General features: G+C 47.0%; 1 protein-coding gene across 5 annotated transcripts in view; it reads left to right on the top strand.

Annotated features, from left to right (window-relative positions):
- The window catches only part of WNT11 (Wnt family member 11), a 34752-nt gene extending 12694 nt beyond the window's left edge, over positions 1-22058 (top strand). For 4 of the 5 annotated variants that reach the window (XM_030043135.2, XM_030043134.2, XM_030043136.2 and 1 more), the window contains 4 exons: positions 5727-5962; positions 6698-6975; positions 8394-8686; positions 18333-22058. In XM_030043135.2, coding sequence (XP_029898995.1) covers positions 5727-5962; positions 6698-6975; positions 8394-8686; positions 18333-18507 — 982 coding nt within the window. In that variant the 3' untranslated portion in view covers positions 18508-22058. The remainder of the gene's footprint in view (positions 1-5726; positions 5963-6697; positions 6976-8393; positions 8687-18332) is intronic. The other variant, XM_030043139.2, reaches the window with a different exon arrangement.
- Positions 22059-22304: the final 246 nt, after the last annotated feature.

Genomic DNA, 22304 nt, shown 5'->3' on the forward strand with positions numbered 1-22304 from the left:
GGCTTTCAAGACACTTCTTCCTCCTCGGGGGTTGGCATCTCCTCTGCCCAGGCACCAAGACACAGGTTGGACTGTCCCTCTGTATCGAGTGTCACTTTCAACACAAAGGTGGTTGTAAAGAAGTCAAATGCAGCAAGTGTGGGTTTTTTGTGTGGCTTGCAGGATCAGCCCATGACAGCAAGTGGTGGCATTAGGAATCCCATCATTTTTAGGTGCAGCTTGGTCACTTTGGGACGTCTCTGCCTGTCCCTGTTGTGGTGGCCTGGAGATGCCCCATGCCCTCTGGAGCCATCCCTAGCTGAACACCATTCCCAGCTACGAGGTCAGCTTTACTGCGCAATTCCCATGGTTAAATCACAGCCCTGCAGGAGCAAAAGGCAGGGCTTAGCCATGCATTTTGGCGAACCCAGGACGTCCTCCAGCTCACCAACCTCAAGCAGCACCGCAGCCTTTCCGCAGCCAGCAGAAAGCAAGGGAGAAAATGGAAAGATTTTTGTGCTTCCCGGCAGCGCCTGCTTCTCTCCTTCAACCCGGGGAGGAGCAGAGGGGGGGAGCTGGGACATCGGGGCACGGGGCGCCTGCGAGGAGACCGTCTGCCTGGCAAGGGGGCTGCTAGATGAACTGCCGTGAAAGGACTGCAGGACGGGGATGGCGGGAGGGGAGCAGGCTGGGGGCGAGGTGTGGAGGGGGGGACAACGGCTTTGAAGTTTGCTCTTCGCTCCGTAGGCAGCTCGGGAAAACTTGACAAAGCTCCATGGCCTTCCTCGGTGCTCGGTGAGCCAACTCACCGCTGGCATCAACTTCAGTCGAGCTTGGGCTGGAAGTCAATGGCCTTGTGCCCACTACTGCCAGTGCTGGATTTGGCACTGTATCTGAAAGCAGCTCTTATTTTAAGCTTTTACTTCAGGGTTGGTTTTTTTTCCCCCCACTCCTCTCCCTCTTCCTCCTCTTTATTTCATTTTTGGGTGTTTTTTGTTTTTTTTTTTTAACTATATAAATCCTGCTTCTCTGTTTGAAAAGGCTTTGCAGAACAAGTGGAAGCATTTATCAGGGGACATGGTGGCTTTCCCAGAGCTTGTGGTCCCCAGACCAGGACTGATGCAGGGCAGGGTGGCAGGGGCATGAAGCACCTCTGACTACCAGGAGCTTAGACAAAGTTACTGTAACAGCCCTGCAAACCTTTTCCAGTTGAAAACCTGCGAAAATGAGGCTCCTGCAGATTAAAAGCCTCCAATCTCTGTCTCTCTCTATTAAAGTTTACCGCACACTTCACTCTCCAAAGCCGTGTAATTTTGTCTAAATCTTTTTGTTTCACCCAAATCCTTGCAAGATTAAGGGGTTTAAGAATAGGCATAAAAAAGAGAGTGCCTTTGCAGAAAGCAAAGTGGACAATTTGGAGCAGAAGTTCATGGTTTCACCAACAGTCCCTCTGTGAGACCTTCTTGGGTCACACCACACGAGGGAGGATGGGCAGATGGCCTCCAGAGAGAGCCCACATCAAAAAGAGAGGAGATCCTTCCACCCTTTAAGGGTGTTTTAAAGGGCATCAATGCTTCACCACTCAATTCAAAGAGTTTTTCTCCCTTTGGCTTGACCAGGAGCAGTGTCCTGCTCACAGTGGTCCTTGTAAACCAAATAATGTGTGGCTTTCACTGATACCTGCTCAGATCTGAACGTACTTCTCCCAAGCTGCTGCTGCTATGAATAGTCTTCTCATGGAGCCCAGATCTTCAGGAATGGGCCCGTACCTCTCAAAGGATCTAACACTGTAGAGCATTCATGTTTTCAAATGAATTTATTAACTGCCTGAGATAATTAAAAGAGTAAACGAAAGTCATGATCCTTCCATGCATCATATTTCCTCTGTAATTACGTTTATGGTTTTCTGTCAGTATCCATAACTTCAGTTGAAAGCCCTGCTATGCTATATATAAAACAGGAGATGTTTGGTTTGGGGCCTGTTTATTTAAAGGGATGGGTCAAATATGTATATTTAAAAAAACCCAACCAACCAATCAACCACTCCTCAGTTGTCCTCAGCTTTCTGGAGAACGAAGGATAGGGCAGGAGCATCAAGGGAGGAGAGCACAACGTTAGCAGGAGGAAACAGTGAAAAGCAGCATTTATAGGGTGTCAGCAGGTAAAATCCCCATGTGCTGCTTCTCAGATGAAGGCTGTGAGTCCAAAGGAAGATGTTTATCAGGGATTTTTTCCCAGATTCAGGACTAAAGGCTGTTCTGCTAACTATGCCCTTGAGGGCTGCTTTATTCAGGCTGGCTGCTCCCCTTTGGCTCCAGTTTCCTTCCCAGTGCTGATGGTCAATGGAGACTGGGTGGAGGTGGGATAGACACTCACCGCTAAATCCCACCATGGACAAGACTTTTCTGGGGGAAGGTGATTTCCTTTCCACTGCCCCACAAAGCGACTTTGTTCTCCAGCAATGTCCTTTGCAAACAGTGGGCATCCCCCCCTGGTGCTGCCAGAATTTGGGGATCAGGGAGGGTTGGTGCCTTTCCACGGGGAGGGTTTAAAGCGACAAGAGGTGGAGAAGACATTTCTGAATGTAGGACAGAGACTGAGCAAACCTGGGCTGTCAGGGCATGGACTAGATGACCTAATAGGCCTCTCACATTCCTGATCTGTGATTTATAAATGCACTTTTTGGTCTCGGCAAGCAACTCCAGTAACTGTGAGTTTTCTTTTCCATCTCCATTACCCTTTACTTTTTCCTCCTGACGCTTGGAGATGTTTCCAATTATAGGTTCTCACAAGCAAAGGCATGAAGTTCAGGCCTGGGAGATGTTCAGAAAACACCTTCCTGCGTCTTGCATTTTTATTCTTGGTGGGCTCCCTGGAGCTCAGCTCATTCGACGAGAAACAGCTATTGCTGCCATTTACTGAGTTCTCCCCAATGAGGCCACAGTCCTTCCTCTCTTGACTGTCTGGCAGATATTTTTCCCTCTTCCACAAAGTGAATTTCTTTCTTGTTGCATTATAAATCTGCTTCTGTAATGCTGATCATTTCAGGCCATCTGTAATAACATGGTCTCGTTGTATCACATCCCCTTTTTTCAAAATAGGGATGAGTTTCAGTCTGATTTCAGCTCTCATCCCAACTTGTAGATGGTTATTTCTACTGTTCCTGACTTGTCTGTAATGGTGAGATGCAGGTGCCTCAATGTAGGCTTCCAGGTCCTTCAAAGATGCCGAAGACATCTATACAGGATTAGAAAATGTGGTGCAGGACCTAGGAGATATATGTATCTTTGTGAAGGGCCAGGTGAAACATCCCAAGGCCTCTGAAGTGTCACTTGGCACCTCTGATTAGAAAACTGAGCTGGTGCCCCATAGTACAGTATCTCTCAGAGGCCTGGATCATTCCTCGTTTGCCTGAATCTCAGGCTGTGAAGCTCTCTCATTTCATCTGCCTCACCCTGCCTGCTTATTTTGCTGCTGGGACATACTGTGCTGGAGTATTTATCATTTTTACTCTATTAGTGACGAGCTGCTTTGGCCCCTTGCCTGGTTTGCATTTCAGCCCATTCCTGAGAGCTGCTGATAGGCTTTCTGGGATAAGTTTTCACAGGTTTCTGGTGCCAAGTGCTAGGGGTTGGACACATCTCACCCAGCTCTGTGTTTATACAGTCCAGATGTCTGCGTCCAAGCTCAGTGCCTGGGTTCCCTCTATAGGCAGTGCAGAAAACGAGCACTTCTAGGGCAAGTTGTTATCCTACTGTAGATCTCAAAAGCACATCAGGCCAATTACTCCCTAGGCATGGCTTTTTCTTTCCATGGGCTGAAGAAGGACCCTGAAGGACTACCATGAGGTCCACACTGTAGGGGTTTGCAGTCAGGTGAATTCATACTGGCCAAAGACTCACGCCTCTACCTTCAAGGACATGTTATATCTGAGATACCTGAGCACCCGGAATATCACCAACAGGTTTTGTCTCCACCTGCTCAGGTCCAGCACTGGGTCACGTCTAAGGCAGGATGAGTTGCCTTCTGGAGGTGCCCCTCTCCAGACAGGGAGTGCTGCATGAGCAACAGCATGCAAAGGACCAAGATGAACTGCAGGGCAGAATTTCTGGCAATTAAATACTCCACTTTTTCCTTTCCCTTGAAATTCACTGGCCAAAACTTCTGTTCGCTGTATATTTAATGGACCTCTTTAAATACATGTATGATGTATATATTTACATAGCTAGCAGAGTGGTGGTTTCCCTTCCAAGTGTGCCACTGATTATCTAGTGCCAGAAATGCCAAACTCTAGCCGCCTGGGAATTTGTCAGTGCAGACCTACTCAGCCCTAGAAGGATCATAGCTTTTCCCTGCTGGAAGAGCAGTTGGGGTTAGCAGTTATGCACAGCCCAAAGAGAGCTCCAACATACACAGCAGCTGGTTCAAGCCAACCTTGAGGGAGCTGGTGGAACATATATGTGTTTTCCTGACAACTGGAGATCAGAGCTAATATCCCCGATCTTGGTTAGGGCTCAATTTTAGCTCCGTTTCCATCTCATTTAACTTCTGAAGGACATGGATGTTACAGTAATAAAGTGAAATGCACCCAGAAATGTGTCTGCTAATAAGCCAAACTAACCAAGATGGCTTAGGATGAAACTGAAAGGCAATACATTTAACAAGGAGAGAAGGAAATATGTGTTAAGGCAGTTGTGTTGCCAGGATCAGATGCCAGTTACTGATGCAGCCAGCTAGAAAGTTGTTTTATGGGAATGAATAACATTTATGACTACCCTAAGCAGGTCATAAAGACACAAAGAGAGTTACACACCAGGCTTCTGCTGATCGCTGTGGGTGCTTGGGGAAGAAGAGCACAGCCCTGTACGATGCATGGCAGCATTTGCTTTTTTCTTTTTTACCTAGAAACGCTGGCAACTGCGCACTACAAAAACCAATGGGGTCTTTCGGGTGTTGTTGGTTTCTTCCATGGTAACATATGTGCTGGTGCTAGTGGATCCCTTCTCAGTTTTGACCATGGTGCTTTCTCTGCACATACCCTCATTGCTCTTCTGCACTACATTTTTGGAGACTAGAGAAACAGACTTATCTATGTGCAACAGTGATGGAATTGGTGGAGGCCCTTGGCATTAACTCGAAGGGAAAGCATCTGTTTTGCAAACTTGGTGGCTTTTCCCTAGGCTTTGCAAGGGATTTTCTCCATAATTAATTACATGACATTTAGCATAATCCTTAGAGAGTGTGTGAGACAGATGCTGAATGCAAAACACTGATAACACCGACTTTGCTTTTTTTTTTTTTCTGAATACCATAGTCTTGGAAGATCCAGCTTTCTGTTATCATGGAACTGATGGGTCATTTTTCACACTGTTGGGAGGTCCGTTCTCTTCATTCTTCAGCAAAAAACCTTCCCATAAGGATTTACACATTCAGTCAACTTGGCATATGCCCCAGGAGCTTTGTCCAGGCTCCCCTAGGTGACGGAGAGAAATGGGCACTTCTAGAGCGTGTTTGTCCCCACCTACTTTAAACACCTACTTTAGATGAGATAAATCACTCTTCATAGTTGCCCATCTTTCTCCCCAGCTTAAACTAAGCACCTATTTACAGGTAGCTAAAATGAAGTCAGATGAACACAGGCCAAAGCATTCACTGGACTGGACATAGTGGAGAAATTAATAGTGACCCAAAGATTAACTTTTTTTGTGGGTTTTAATGCCTTTTTTTGCATGTTCTTGTCTCCTCAGAGCTCTGTCCAAGACTCCGTCGGCTTTGGCCCTAAATCAAACCCAGCACTGCAAGCAGCTTGAAGGCTTGGTGGTTTCCCAGGTGCAGCTGTGCCGCAGCAACCTGGAGCTAATGCAGACCATCATCCAGGCGGCACGGGAAGTGATAAAGACCTGCCGTAAAACTTTCTCAGACATGCGCTGGAACTGTTCTTCCATTGAGCTGGCTCCTAACTACCTGCTGGACTTAGAGAGAGGTAAACAGCACTGCTGGCTCAGCCGGGGACATGAGTGAGTAGAGTCAGCCAGCGTGTGTGTATGCGTGCTGGGACTGGGGAGGGTCTTGCTACTGGGGGGACGTGGAGGGACTACATAGCCTAGTTGTCGTGTTCTCTGAGACAGTGTTCATCGTTATGGTGCCAGTCATGCCCAGGAGCTCTCAAGTCCAAGACCTGGTCTCTCACAGCTCTTACACATCTCATTAGGAGTCATAGTGGACTTGCTTACGGCCATGGAGCTGCTGCTCTGGGCACGCAGACTTGTCAAGCAGCACATGCTATGCGTGAAGCTGCACAGACAGCTTTCATGGCTCAAAGCATCCTTGCATGCTTGTGCTGCAGCTCTGTGGCCCCCCCCCACCTCCCCCAGCTCCATGCACGCCAGCTCCATGACCTGCCAGCAAGCAGCATCCAGCACAGGGAAAAAAGAAGGCAGGACAATCCATGGGGGGGCTTCTTCACGTGCTCCAAGAGCAGATCACACCACGATGGACAAGTTGCTTAAGTCCACGTGCCTCCTTGCCCTGCTGGGATGTTGCCTCGTGTTGAAAAGCTCGCTTAGGAGACGTGCTCCAAGCTGGTGATGCCATGGGAGGTCTCAGCTGCAATGAGCTGGTGTGCTTGCTGCTCTCTGGGGCACAGATTGCGTGGGTCTCTTCTGGGGGAATGTTTAGCTGTCCCAGGAGGCTGAGCCGGAGTTCTTGTCTCTTCTAGGCACAAGGGAGTCAGCATTTGTGTATGCCCTTTCTGCTGCTGCCATCAGCCACACCATTGCCAGAGCCTGCACCACCGGGGACCTCCCTGGCTGTTCCTGTGGTCCCATCCCAGGTGAGACACCTGGACCTGGGTATCGATGGGGAGGATGTGCAGACAACCTCAACTATGGTCTTATCATGGGGTCCAAATTTTCAGATGCTCCCATGAAGATGAAAAAATCAGGATCACAAGCCAATAAACTGATGCATCTGCACAACAGTGAAGTAGGGAGACAGGTAACAAATCCACGAGAGTTATTGTAATTGTACAATCATCTGTAGTGGTCGGTCGCTCTGTGAGGTTCAGTCTCTATCAGCTAGCAAAAGGAGCAGGTTTCTCCCGGATTGCTCTGAACTCCTTTGGCCTGCTGAAGGCTGTGGCTATATAACGCACGCTGGGACTCAGGAGGTCCTGAATGCTATTATCAGCCCTATATAACCGCGGGTGGGATGTCTCATTGCCACCCTTTCTACAGCCAAGGATGCTTACCCCAGGAGGTGTGGTGGGGATGGGTCCCATCGTGCTCTGCCAAGGGCGTTGCACAGGCGAAGTGCTGTGTAAGCGTGGAGGATTATCATCTGCCAGATGCGTCCAGCAGCAGCTGCCTCCCAGCCATCCCTGCAGCCAGGAGGGCTGATTTTTCCTTTTCAAACTGCTTCGCTAGTGATTATTCCCGTATCTGGCAGAAGGCGCTTGTAACAGCTTGCATCCAGTGGAGGGATAATGCTTACCATGTGCAGTGCTCGGTGTGCACCGAGGTGCAAATCTCTCTTGCAGCCCTCCATGCAGCTGGAGAAATGGGTGGGGGACTGTAAAGCTGACCCCTGCACCCATCTCTGGAGCTGCAGCAGTTCCCGAAGCTGGTCCTACCACACAGCTTGGTCCTTCCAGGGCTGCCTGTGCTCGGGCACCGGAGCAGATAAAACTTGGAGCGTGTTGAGCTCATTGGCAGCTTACTGCGTAGCTACAGGCTGGACTCACCTTTGCAGAGCACAACCATGCCAAACTTGCCTCCCTGGGTGTTTTTCTCTACCGTTCCCACTCTATCTGTTTTTTTATTTTTGTAATGTCTTGAGTTTTTGTTTTAATTGCAATGGGCAAATTTTTGTTTGGGACATAGTGTTGCCATGGCTGGTGCATTCACCCCTTCCTGCCAGCGTCCTGCCATGTCCCACAGAAATAAGACTAGCGCAGAACCAAAGTAAAAGGCTCTTTTGGCCCGATGGCCAGCAGAAAGGCAGAGTGAGGGTGCCCTGAATTCATCACAGCCTTGACATCTCTGTTACCCAAAGCTGCTGGAGGCAGAGATGGATGTTAATTATTTATGGATTGGTTTGATTTTCAGGTCCTTAGGAATCTAGAGGGTGGAAATGCAGGCCTATGTAGATATCTGATCAAAATTCAAAATACTCTTCTGTCTCCTTGCTGCAAAGGTGCCTTGGTGAAAGTAGTCCTGGGCTGATAGCAATCACCAAGGAACTGTGGGATCTCATTCCCTTTGCACAGTAGCTACTCTAGAGTGACTGTGCAGAAATCAGAGCAGCAGTCCTTTTCTATAGCAGTCCCAGCCAAGAAAGTCCCTTGTTTAGTAAGCTTGTGGGATGTTTGGAGGTAAAAGAAGGGCATTTCCTAACTCCTGCATTCCTTTTTGCAGGTCTTGAAAGCCTCTCTTGAAATGAAATGTAAGTGCCATGGAGTTTCTGGGTCATGCTCTATCAAGACCTGTTGGAAAGGCCTTCAAGAGCTGCGAGACATTGCACTGGACCTCAAAAACAAGTATTTATCAGCCACCAAGGTTGTTCACCGGCCCATGGGCACACGCAAATACCTCGTGCCAAAGGATATTGATATCAGGCCAGTTAAAGAGACAGAGCTGATTTACCTGCAGAGCTCGCCCGATTTCTGTATGAAGAACGAAAAAGTGGGGTCGCACGGGACCCAGGACAGGTGAGGGTTTCTGCAGCGGTTGCTGACTGCACTCTGAGCCCCAAAGAGGGAAGGGGAATGTATGAATAAGAGGCAAATAACTGGGGAGGTAGCACATGCATGCAGGTAAAGGACATCTCTAACATACGGTACGGTCTACAGATGCCTAAGGCTATCAGTGGTGGCTGTGGCCAAGGCAGGGCTGCAGACACCTTTTGCATTATCGGGCAGGCACAAAATACCTTTTGAAATCCCCCAGGCAGCTCACCTCTGCAGTAACTTGTAATGATCAAGCAGCTGCTTATGTGTTGAGTGTCTCTAAGTCATTTCTTGCAATCGCTGCAGATGTGATGAGTTGTTACTCTACTGTAAGGCTCCTCTAAGTAGGCAAGAGTTAACCCAATTAGGACCAGTGCTCCTAGGCAGCCTTAAAAAACCCTGAAAACTACAAAGGTGAATTTTTAAGATTTTTCTTCCATTGCATTTTAAAAGTCCGGGTGCATTTGTATTGCTTATGTCTCTGCAGAGGAATTTCTTCATCTCATTAATATTAGTGATTTAAGGTCATCATACCCGGCCTCCACTGGGCACAGTGCTGTCCCCTTTCACAGGCAGCAGACATGCCTGTCTCTTCCCATCATCTGTTTAATTCCCTCCAATACAAATCAATTCGACGTTTCAGCAGTCTGAGCATCTCTAGGTGGGCAGCAGACCCTTCGACAGCCAAATAATTGTGTATTTCCAAAATTTTGCTGAATTTCCAGATTTTTTGTTAGGTGGCTGTGATGGCTGGATTTCAAGCTGTCTCATTAGTTGCTGTCTGCTGGCTTGGCTTTCTTTAGATAGTTCTCATAATTCTTCTTGGCTTTTTGTGTTACTTTGTAGTGGAGACTCAGACAGACAAGTTGCAAGGAGCATGCGTCTGCCCTTTTGTGGGGTGTCCTCATTTTAACTGTTGTTGGATGTGGTGGTATTTGGGCCACTTTGGTTCAATGAAGAGAAGATTTTGTTGTAATGGAAATGAAGTAAATGACCCAAATGCAGAAAAGATACTGTTTGGATACCTTTGATTCATACAAAGTATTTGGTGAGGGGACTCTAGAAGCTATCCTTTGGCAATGGCCATTTAATCTGGAACCACAGCTCTGTAGACAATATATCAGCATTTAACTGGTGGAGCTGATCAGGAGGTGACGACAGTTGAGTGAGACGAGTGTGTCCTTTTTGTCCTCTGATGTTTTGTGGCAGTTACAGTTTTGTATCCTCCAAAACCAATGACTGAACTGCTCTACAACAGCACTTACCTGGCAGGTTTGTGGTGGGAACGCCAGGCCAGCGGTGGAGCAGTAATTAGCAAGTGAAGATGTTTATGAGTCACTGAGGATTGTAGGGAAAAAGCATGTGTTGAAACTGGTTTCTGAGGGAAAATGTCATTTGAGTGGAAGCGATGTTTTTGTGGATTTGTATGGGTTTTGACAAATTTGTGTCTTGAAAAAGACCTCTTTGTTGTGCCACTCTGTTTTGCAATGAAAAAAATTGTGGAGGTTATTTGGAAATCAGTTTTATAGGAATTGCGTGAAATCAACAGCTCGTGTCAAAACCAAACTGAATCCATTACAGATTTGCCAAGTAAAACATTTTCCATGAGCTGAAATCCTTTCAAGGTGTGACTTCTTCATCATCTAATTTCATTTTACAGCAGATTTTGCCTTTTTATCCCAGCTAGGGATGAAAAATATGTCAAGGTCTTGAATGACTTTTTTTTTTCTTACAAGGATAGGAAAATGTGTATTGCAGGCGTCCGTTTATCCCAAGACGGGCGACAGCAGTGATTGTGAGCCTGCCAGGCGAGGGTCCGTGGGAAGTGAGATTGAGTGAGGATTTAGAGGACTGAGATATTAGAGGCAGGAAGGGATGACTTTCAAAAGGAACTTGTCAAGAAATACTCCTTATTCTCGGATGTGCAAGACGGTGATGGCCGTGGGAGGGGAGGAGGGCGAGATAGTCCCGTGTTGAGCTGCGCGCATCTCTCAGGCCAAGGTTTAAGGTCATGTGTAGTTACGCTCATTTTCATTGCAATCCATCTGCACGCTCTTGAGAAGATGCCTGGTGCCTCAAAGTTGGCATGTGTAACACAAGCCATAGCAGCCCCTTCTCTGCATTAAATTAGTAGAGGAAATAAGTGTAAAATGCACACAATGTGTTTGCAGATCGGTCCGTTCTTCCTGGAGGGAGCGGGAAAAAGGAGGGGAGCTTCCCTAACCTCCTCCTCCCATGCATGCCTTTTTCCCTTTGCAATTTTTCTCTCACAAAGAGGACATCTAAATGTCTTTTAAACGCAGTGGCTCTGTTCCAGCCAGCTGTGGGGCTGCAGAGATAGCACCTAATGACAGAGATGAGGGAGAGGGAACACAAAAGGGATGCTGTTAGAGAGGGCAGGGAAAAATGTGGTTTGCGCTTACTCTGCAGAGATGTAAAAATGCTCACATGGAAATAGCCCAAACAGGTTTTTATTTTATAAGTCAAGTCTCAGTGGCATCTTAACATTTTATCCCTGTACACATCAAAATTTTCTGGGGGGAGATCCTGCTGTTTCCTACTAGGCTAATTTTTAAGGTCTTTTATGGTAAATGCAATCAAAAAGGGATTTTTGGTGGTGGTCCCTCAGTTCATTTTTTCTTTTCTTCCACCACCTGCCTGTTCCCTCTTTGGCCTTTTTCTGGCCATGAACGTGGGTGCAGGGATCAGCTCACGAGGTGTTACAGTGCAGACCCCTATCACCACGCTCCAGGAGACTTTGGTCTGGGCATCTCCAGCATCTTTCCAGCCCTGCTTCCTGCCTCCAAAGGGTGCGGAGGGGAGGTGACCCCATTAACAACCCCTCTTCCTGTTACTGGATTAAAAAATGCAGATTGCTGCATTTTTATTACCAAAAATGAGTGGTTTTGCATCATATGGAGAAAAAGTCCTTTCCCCCCTCCCTCTCCTGCAGGTCTGGGGCTGCTCAGAGCACGCTGGAAGCAGGTTGATGGCTAAGTTGCAACACCTTGGACATATTGGGTTTCAGTGTATGTTGTAGGGAACAATCCTGCACCGGCAGGTGGGTGGAAGGGATAATCTAATCGGTGGCTTCCATCTCTCTAATTATCCCTCGAATTATGCAGACTTATTGTGTGTTTTTCAGGCAGGAAAGGGAATTGAATTACCTTGTAGTGGAACCGCGTGAAAATCCACTCAAAAAATGTGCACCCGGTTACTCAAAAGCCTTTCAGAGGTCTTTGCTGAAAGGATTTCAAAGCCTTCTTCGGAACAAGCCTGAAATGTTTTCTAAGACACCTTGGCCTTTCTTAGTTTGTTGACATTAGAAATGGTTTGGAAATCTGCATGCCTCCAAGCGCTTGGGGTGTATCCAGATTTCAGAGTCAGGGAGCTGAACCCGAACCTGAGATTTGAAGCCTCTTTGAAGTGCTCAAAATCTGATTAAGGAGCTGAGTTTTGCAACCGGTATCCAAGGCTCCTGCAAACAGGCTTGCTGCAACTGCAGCCCTCAGCCACTCCAGCCAAACAAACTCCGAGTGCTTGTATGCCACCATCACACTTTCATAGCCAATAAAAAATGGTCTGGAGAAAATTCTAAAGAAGCTGATCCGTGGAGCAGCGAGTGGATTGTAGAACTTTCAATACAACAAATTAACCACAGGGAAAAAATGTATACGTTCCCGTTTCAGAGCTTTCTTGGACAAAAGCACCCTATAGTTCATCTTTTAACAAGCTAGTTCAGTTTCTCCTGCCTGAAAAATTCGTTATCGGCTTTGAGTAAATGATAAATAATAACAGATTATAAAATTGAGATCTGTTTTGTGAGAAAAGAAGCAAAAGTATTAACCTGCTTTATCAGTAGGGTGCAACGTATCATATTTCAAAGGCTGTTTAAGGTCCCTTAAGGAATCCAAGGAAAGGGAAATTCTGCCATGCATGCAAAAGCCTCCAGCCCCTGAAGCCTTGCAGAGATAACTGAGCTGTTTATTACTGATCTTTCCCAGAGCCGAGCAAACGCTGCTCCCTCCCTGCTGAAGACGGGAAGGAACTCTCTTACGCTGCAGAAATCGGGCTGCAACGTTGCGCTGCAGCTAAGCTGGGTTGATCAGCCAGCACTCCTTAGCTGACTCAGTTTGGCAACGAACGTGGCCATTCCTTGGTCGTTGCTCCTTGCTCATGTGTTCGTTCTTCTCCGCAATATAAAATATTAGTCTTAAGTGTCTCCCGAGGTGTCTTAGGCTGGTATGTTTTCTTGGATAGGAACATGCATGAAGTCAGCTGAGCACGCATCTGCTGCTCGGTGGTGACTGCAAAGCCGTAGGGACTGGGGGTTACCTCTTTGGCATCCTGGTGGTCCCAACAGAAGGGCTGATCAAAGGCTGCAAAAAAAGGATGCAGTGGTTTTCAGTGTTCAATGGCAGCCCTTGATACCACTTGTTTCCTGCCACCCCCCAAAATATGCTTTGTATTGCGTGATGATGTGGGCAAGGATATTTCTTAGCAGAAACACTCATATTTAGGTGGGAAAGAGTGGTAGTTATGGGTAGACAACAGCATTTGGTGTTTGTTTTTTGTTACAGCCTCTCTTAGTTTCTGTCACTCAGTGAGGGCACAAGAAGCAATATGATGAACTTTGGCTTTAAGTACGTTCTAACATGTTTGATGATTTAGCAGTTTTTGGAACTGTTACCAGGTGTGCCACCCTTTTTTCTTAGGATCCAACAAATGATGAACAGCAAATAGAAAATAATCTGTGACTGTCCCAGAAGTTTAAACTGGAGAAAAGTCAGAAAAATGGTAGCTTTGTGTTCCCCCCACTTGCAGTGCTATTTCTACTTTCCCAAGGCAATGTGCTCGTAGCTGGTGCCCATTTCAGTAGTTGGGCCAGCTGTGCTTTTTGAGCCTTTTTTTCTCAGTTAATCCCTGGGAAAGTTTGAATCCTTCCCACTTTGAGAGACCTGCATTTGACCATAAAGTTTCCTGAACAGATTTGTGAATAATAAATTTATTGGTGGAAAGAGTAATTTCACACAGTAAAATGGCAGTGGATAGTGAATTCAGTGGATAAAAAATTGCAGCCAGCTCTCCTAAACATATTTAGTCCCTTTGCATCAAAACAGCATTGGAGTTAGGGAATATCAGGGCTGGGAATGACTTTCCATGGAGCCTGATCTTAGGAGCAAGACTTAAATAAGACCACGTAGGCTGCTACTGAAGATGTTTGTTTACTCTGGTCTTAAAAACCCTGTTCCAGGGTTTTACTATCCTCAGAGTTATGGTTTTTTTAATCTGAAATCAAACTAATAATTTCTTGTCCTCTTTCCTCAGCGTATAAAGAACATTTCTTCTCTGTCCTTTTTGCAATAATCTTTTATAGATGGGAAGACACCTCTTCTTACAAACTTCTCTAAATCAGTTCCTTTATCCTTTTCTACTTTCTGAACTACTCCTCTGACTCTCCTGGGAACATTCCCACATTTATCTGGATCTTTCTCAAAGTGTGTCACTTACTTTGCATTTTAATCCACTCTCACAAAATGTTCTCAGCTCCTTTAGCCCCAACGTTATCCACAAATTTTTAAGCTCACTCTCTACTCCTCATTAATGAAAATACAGGCTGGTTCCAGGATCTCCCTTGACATATCCTCGCTGACATGTACTATTGATAACTCTCTTTCGTACAGTTGTTCAGTGTCAGTCTCTAGTTGTTCTTTGTGGATGAGAAAGCGATTTAAAAGTAGTTAAGATTCTGCCCTCAAAATCTTATATGGAGCTGTGCACTTTGATGTATTTTTAGCAATGTCCATTGTGTTACATACCTCCTGGGGGATTTAAATTATTTTTCTCTTTGTTTTATATACTGCTGTACAACTTGACGTTACTGGAGCAAGGGGCACTAAAGAAATTAATAGGAATTTGGTTTAAAAGAGAAAAAATAAATTATTTCTTTACACAGCAGTCCTGTCTTATGGGACTTGTGGCTGCTGGAGTTCACAGAGGCAGATGGTTTCCCTGAGGTCAGAAAGGGATGAGACAAATGCACGGCCAAGCTGCCCACAGGAGGATACTGAGATGTCTAGGCAGGAACATACCTTCTATCATCCCTAATGCAACAGCCCAGGTGCTGCTGGTGTATGAGGAAAACAACTACAGAAAGTGGCCAGGTTTATGTTTTCCTCCCTGAACAGCATCTCCCACAGCCATTGGGAGATGTACTGGGCCAGGCAGGCAGTTGCTGTGTCCCAGAATGACTTTTCTTATGTACTCCTAAGCAGCTTCCACCTATCAATAGGACTGATGGAATGAGGTCCCAGTGGACATCTGGCCCATCCCAGTCATCATATGTCATTATTGTGGGTGACACAGTACAGAGTTGGCCTCAGTTTGGCTCTCAGAGGCCAGTTGGGCAACCCAAAGAATCTATCCTTATATCTGCTGATGGGACAAAAGTGAACTGGGACCCACAATGAAATTAAGTGTGACATCTCCCCATAGCTTTTAAAATGAAAATCCCCCAGGAGGTAACTGTGGGATGGCTTAGTCTCTCTATCTGGGGGAAGACTTTCAGAAGTGCTGGGGTGTCCTTCACCATCTCTGTCGAGGAGCTACCCCCATGATGAGGCTATATGACATACCGCAGTGTTTCTGCAAGTGAGGGCTAGAAAGGGGAGATTTTGGACAGGCATATTGAGTGGGATTTGTCCAGTCAGCAGGGCTGACCTCCTCCCTTCTTGCATAAAGAAGGAAAAAGCACTGTGACAATGTGAAAGCCTGTTCCTGAGCCAGGACCTTGGCTGGGATTACGGCCGAAGCATCGTTTTTCACCAGTCTTCCAAGTGCTTCTAGAGGTTACGGTGTTGTGTTAAGATGCAATCGCCTGCCTTCGTATTTTCTCTCTGAGGCTCAGGAGGAGGGCATTTCTCTGAGTTGCTGGAATCGTGCTGGACCAGGCCCAAAACAAATGAGATTGAACTTAACCCATCAGCGGGGAGCCTGGTGAGATTGCAGCCGTGGGCTCTGAAAGCAGATGCTCGGGGGCAGCTTCTGTGGGTAAACTCTGGTCTTCAGGCTTCTTTGTCATCCCCCACTTGCTTTTTGTACATATAGATGCAGCTGAGAAACTACCTCTGTTTCAGCTTGTTTAAAGAAAAATAAAGATAATTCATCCAGGCCTATGCTTTAAAACAGAAAACAAAATCTCTGGTTAGTGGCATTGTCAGGAAAGTTTTCTAGAAAGCCATTTAAGTTCAGGATGGGGTCAAAAGCTTTGTTTTGGCTATTCAACCCATCCACCCAGAATGTCGCTGTTCCTTCACCCAAAACTGAGGGAAGTTTGGGGATGTTTTAGTAAGATTTTGGTTTTTTCCTTTCTTTATTTCAGGCTGGGTGGGATGGGGACAGCTATGGAAAGGTATATCTCCTAGTAGATCCACTTTTTTGTTGCAAACTGCAGGAGTGGGTGCAAGGAAAGGGAGATTCCCAGGTCCCAATACAGAAGGTAGAAGAGTTTTGCTCTCTGTTTGAACGGGGTAAATTTGACTGTCGGGTGCTTTGTACATTTGGGGAGGGAATGTACTCAATAGTGAACTGGAGTCAGAGTGGACCCGTATTCCTTTTCTTGGCAATTTTAATAAACTCTCAGCACGAGGTGGCACAGATGCGCTGCACATCCATCACCATGCTTCTGCAGACTCCCCATCCTCCCTAGGTGAACCTCCAGGCAACAACCTTTCCATCCACTGGTAAAGCTGAGTAAGGTTGTCAAATACCCTCCCCTCTTCTAATGTCAACACACCTATATTTGAACCTTTGCTCCGAATATTTAATGCATTTACTAATACATTTATGAGGAGTCATTCGGAGGTTTCCTGGTGGAGGGGCCCTGGCTCGCAGGGGCAATAACAACGCCTTTGGTTCAGCGTTAGGCAAACACGCTCAGTGTGGTTGCAGACTTCAGCTTCGGTAGAGGCTTTCAAAGGTTTGTAAATATTTACACACACTCCCGAATGAGGGGGAGCAGGGGGGGGGGCCTTTAAACACTGAACCTGGAGAGGAATGCGAGTCAGAAATAACAAACAGGAGGCCTGCCTGAGTCAGAAAAAAATAAAGGAAGAACAAGAACAAAATCTCAACACCTCATTAATCCCGTAACTTCTCCTAAAGCATTACCTCATGAGGAATTCCTATAAATCTCATGGATTTGTTTTCATCTATTAATGGAGTGCTCAGCTCAAGAGTCCGACTCGTGCTCCTCTCTCCTTTCCCTGCCCCAAACCAGCCTTAGAGTGTTTCTGTCCAAAATAGGCATGCCAAATAAGATTTAGGAGAGATGTCAGCAATTCCCCCACTCTCCAAACTGCCTTTCTTGCAGTAGTTTCAGGACTCCACCAAGTTCACCGCCTCATGGTGTTGGGTGCATAAAGAGATCTGTTACCCTACGGTGCTAGCGTCCAGCCAAGCATCTGACCAAACATGAGCACTTCCACCCTGGGCTATCTTTACAGCCCGTGGAGAAACAGCATCTCTAGGATATGGTTCATCTCATCCAAAAGTCAATGCCTGTTGTGCTCTCATGTCCAGTGACCCAACTTGGAGTATTTTAGGTGAACGAGACAGCCGGTTTCTGAGAATGGCTGTGAATCCATGATCAATGGATCAGTCAAAGAGATTCCCCAATTCATGAGTTACTTCTGAAAACCTCAAGCCAGCCGCTTGCAAGCGAACAAAGCGAGGGAACCCCACACAATGGCTGACTTATCCCAACGAGTCTGGCTTTAATTAAAAGCAGAAGCAAAACAAGCAGTAAAAGTCCGTGTGATATTTGGCGACTTGTCATCCTACCCTGTGCTCCTGCCGTGCTGCCTGCTCCTGGGTCAGGACTCGGGGTGTTATAGGGCCAGCTCCCCGGCTGCTCATGCCGTGCTGGGAGAAACTCACGGGGGGAAAGTGCAAAGTCCGGCCCTGCTAGTATCGGTTGTGATTTCCCTGATAGGGTCAGGTCTGGAGAGTGGCTGTAACAGCCTGCCTGGGAGCTTTCCCAGCCCAGGATCATTGGCACGGAGCCTGTGCAAATACTCTGTGGCTGCAGGGTTCCTTCTCCATCCTTTTCAGGTTAGGTAGTGTTGGACGAACACCGGTGTTTGTTCTTCAGGGTATCATCTTCTTCCAGCTCCTTTCAGACAGCTTTGGAGCCTGTCTAGGACTACAGATTGCTAGGGACTGTGAGTTCTTGTTTTGGTGGAGGTATCACGATAGCTTTGCTTGTCTGCCTGTACGGGAATTGGTCCTGGCTGACGGGCAGCCTGAATGCCGCTGAGCCTGAACTGAGCGTCAGAACAGGAGTTTAATGTTATTTTGGGTGTCACGGCAGGTGATGCAAGCGCAATCCTGGGCATCAGAGCAGGTGATGTGAGCGCAGCCCTGGGGCTCTCCCTGCCTCCCGTGCAGGCGTAGAGGGCTGCTTGGCTGGGTGTTCACCCCTGCCATGTGCATGCTGCAGCTGAGATGCAGCCGTGCTGGCTTCACCCCGTGCCGTGCAGAGCTGGCAGGCTCCAGCACCACCTCGGGGCGGTGGTTTGGAAAGCCCTGCAGGGATTCGTGCGCGCTCACCGCCTTTTCTTTCTTCCAGGCAATGCAATAAGACCTCCAATGGGAGCGACAGCTGCGACTTGATGTGCTGCGGCAGAGGCTACAACCCCTACATGGACAAAGTGGTGGAGCGATGCCACTGCAAGTACCACTGGTGCTGCTACGTCACCTGTAAAAAGTGCGAGAGGACTGTCGAGAGATATGTGTGCAAATGAAAACCCTCCTCTCTCCACCTGGGAGCTGAGACGCCGGCGGCACCCCAGCACTATTCAGAGAAGAGAAAACCTTTCCTTGACTAGACGTCGTTTATCTTGTAAAGACACAGACTTGAAGAAAGATGGTAGGAGGGAAAAAAAGCAATCCCACCGGTAAAAATAAGACCCTTAAAAAAACCCAGCCAAACCCACAAATGTTTCCCCCCACCAATAAAATGCTCTCTGAGAAGACAAAAACTCATTTGGGATGGTATCTTCTTCCAAAATATTTCCTATGGTTGCCAATGACGTCCAGCCATCAAGTGCCTTAGTATTTTGAGAAACAAAAATAGAAACTTTGCCCAGGGAAGAAAAGCACCTCTGGTTTGAAAATAACTAAGGCTCACACCTGCCTATGCCTTCTAGCACAGGTACTGAGTCTGCATTAGGACCATCCCAGAAGGGAAAACGCTACAACTTTTCAGCAATAACTGCTTTTGTTGCCAAAGACTTTATTTTTAGCAGGGAAGCATCCACTCCGGATGATAAAGGTGGAAAGATTTCAGGTCAACCCCCTGAAATGAACAACTCATTTTAACCTTTCTTTTACACAGGTCTGTGACTTTGAAGTTACCTACTGCTGCAGGAAAAGCTGTCCTTGATTTGTCCAGGCTGGACGGGGTTTCAAATTCAGCCACGCAAAAAATCCCCTGGGATCCCGGAGGCAGTGAGAGTAGGGTACCTTGAGAAGGACTTTATGGGGTCCACCGGATAGTAGTGGAGCCTTTAAGATAAAAAACCAAAGTGGACTCAAAATCCAGTGGAAAAGTAAAAAAAAAAAAAGGCTCCTGCTCTCTTTCTCTCTTGCCCTTTGAGTGTGATGGCCTTAGCCACCAATGTTCTGCCACATTGGGCCATCAGATCCTTAGGGAAATATGCTGCCGCCTCTTTCCCCCAGCAAAACCGTTGACGCAGCCCCAAGAAACTGCAGAGAGCGGAGCGAGTCTGGTCCTGGCTGTAGGGAGTGCAGCCATGCAGGGCAGCAGCTATTCCCAGCAGAAAAGAATGGGAACGTGTCAGTCCTTCACGTGGCCCTGCCCTGACACAGCAGAGAACCACTATCTGTGGCTGTACATATTTTCTTTTGTATGCAGACATACAGAAATATTTATAAGATATATCTTGCGCTTTTGTCTACTCTACTTCCTACATAAATATATCTATATATTATAAACAAGCATTAACAATAGTATGAAATAAATGCTGAAGTTACTGGTGCAACAGCAAAATGTTAGATTATTATGTTTCACTCTCCTACTTGGAAAGCAACCCTGATTTTCCTCCCAAGGACGGGAGAAGAGCATGGCTCGAGGCACTCACTGGCGTGGGATAGATAAGTTCTTTTATTCCCTGTCTCCCCAGCCTCTTCATTTTAAGCAGAATTAGCCAAGATACAGTCAAGACAATGAAACGGAGCACTTGGACAAAGGAAGAGTCACCGTTCTTGTTTTGCTTTTTATATCAGCAATCACTCTCATCGGTAAAATATCCCAGCGCCCCCAAGGAGCTTCATAACAAACGTGACTAATACCTCTCATGGGTAGTTTGCTCCTCGCTCCTGCACGTGGAGAGGAGTTGCTGTGCAGGGGAGGTTTTAGCTCAGGTTAGGTTCCCTTTCTTGCTCTTTTTTTTTGCAGTGGGCATCCAGCTCTGTGTCCCTGTTAGGAAAGGTGATGTTGGAGAAGGATGTCTTCTCCAGGAGCAGAAGGCAGCAGAGCCTTTGAGGTCCTTCAGACCATTTTGGGGAACCCCATTCCCCAAGAGAAGCACTGTAAGCAGCCAGAAAATCACTCCTACACAAATGTGGGCAGACAGCGGCACTTTCCTAGGGGGAAATATGTCCATAACACCAACAGTCTTCCTCCAGATCCCTTTTTTCCCCCACCCAGCCGCTCTCTAGGAAGCAACTGCCTCTGACACGTCTCTGAGCAGTCCTAGAGAGCTGGAGGAGAAAAGCATCATGGGCTATAGAGCAAAATTACAGATATTTTGTTCTCAGCTATTTTGCTTTGCTGTAACTGGTTTGGGCTCCTCGCCTCCTTCCCTCCCCCAGCCACAAGCAGGCAAAATGAGGCCTTTGGTAGTTTGTCAGTGGTTTGTGTTATTGTCACCCCATAAAAGCTGGTGGACTAAAACATCTTCTCAGTGCGGTGTGATGAGCAGTGGGTGTCTTTAGGCTGACATGCAGACAGGCTGGTGGCACAAATCCCACTGCTCTCCAAAGCCAGAATTTGGCTTCGTTTGATATGTAAAGAAACGTTCTACTTTCATTCTTTTAAGGAATTTTATTTTTATTTCCAGTTTCTGATGAAGCCAACAAGGCAGGGATGTTCTGACTGAAGAAAAATTTGAGCATTTCAATGCTATTCTGTAATGACTCTTTTTCTTGCTCCCTTGCTGATGTCCCGAGTCTTTCTGCTTGGCGAAAAAATAGCGAGATGGAAGAAATGCTCTATATGCACATTGTTTTCAGCTGCATTTCACTCCTGCGGTGTCAGACCCATGTTCCTCAGCTGGTTTTCTTATGTCAGAAGAAACCATAACTTTGCAGAGCACGAAAAGATGTGAGGAAGCCTGCCAGGCAACTGCAGGTCCACCAGGTGGGGAACGACCCCTCAGCAGACCTTTAGCCACAGCAGTACTTCACGCTTTGTGTCTGCCTCTGCCCACAGCTATCTGTTACTGAAGATGTTGAACTGAAATGGCTTCAGTGTTTGGAGGTTTGCAGTTTGGGGCATCCAGGCTCAAAATCTCTGCTGGCTCCTCTAGATCATGGGCTTCATCTGAATTTTGCTTTTTTGAGCTAAGGGTCCGTGTGGCCTCAGCCCATGCCCTGCGCTGTCGGTCTATGAATTAACACCATTACACCACTTTTTTCCATAACTCCTCAGTTTCAGTGTCCTTCTCTGGAGCGGCTGCATGCGGTATTAGCAATGTGCCCAGGGTGATGTGCCTTGCTGAGACAAGAGTCATGCACAGGGCAAGGTCTGATCAGCTGCAGCCTCCCTTGTTACACAGCCCTGCCTCCTCCAGCAAATTAGGGTCATCTCCCTCCTGATGGTGTGGCATTTTCTAATTTTTTCAGAAAATTACTTTCTATGAGAGGGAGGCAGTGCTTTCTGTTTTCTTTTCCTTATAATACAAACTAGGAGTAAAGAGTCTATAACATGGGTCCATACTGGTGGAATGACCCGTGGCACTTCTTGCTCCTTGCAGCCTGGCTCTGATGCTTTCCTCCTGGCATCAGCAGCAAAGCGCAGAGGGGAACAAAGTGTCTTTGTTCTCAATTGCAATCATAGAATCACAGAATGATTTGGGTTGGAAGGGACCTTAAAGACCATCTCGTTCCAACCCCCCTGCCATGGGCAGGGACACCTTCCACTAGACCAGGTTGCTCAAAGCCCCATCCAACCTGGCCTTGAACACTGCCAGGGATGGGGCAGCCACAGCTTCCATGGGCAACCTGTGCCAGTGTCTCACCACCCTCACAGGGAAGAATTTCTTCCTTATATCTAACCTAAATCTACCCTCTTTCAGTTTAAAGCCATTATCCCTTGTCCTATCACTACATGCCCTTGTACAAAATCCCTCTCTGGCTTTTTTATAACCCCTGTTTAAGTACTGGAAGGCTGCTATAAGGTCTCCCCGGAGCCTTCTCTTCTTCAGGCTGAACAACCCCAACTCTCTCAGTCTGTCCTCATAGCAGAGGTGCTCCAGCCCTCTGATCATCTTCATGGCCTCTTCTGGACCCTTTCCAA

This window comes from Aquila chrysaetos, chromosome 19, assembly GCF_900496995.4.
Source record: "Aquila chrysaetos chrysaetos chromosome 19, bAquChr1.4, whole genome shotgun sequence".
NCBI lineage: Eukaryota > Metazoa > Chordata > Aves > Accipitriformes > Accipitridae > Aquila > Aquila chrysaetos.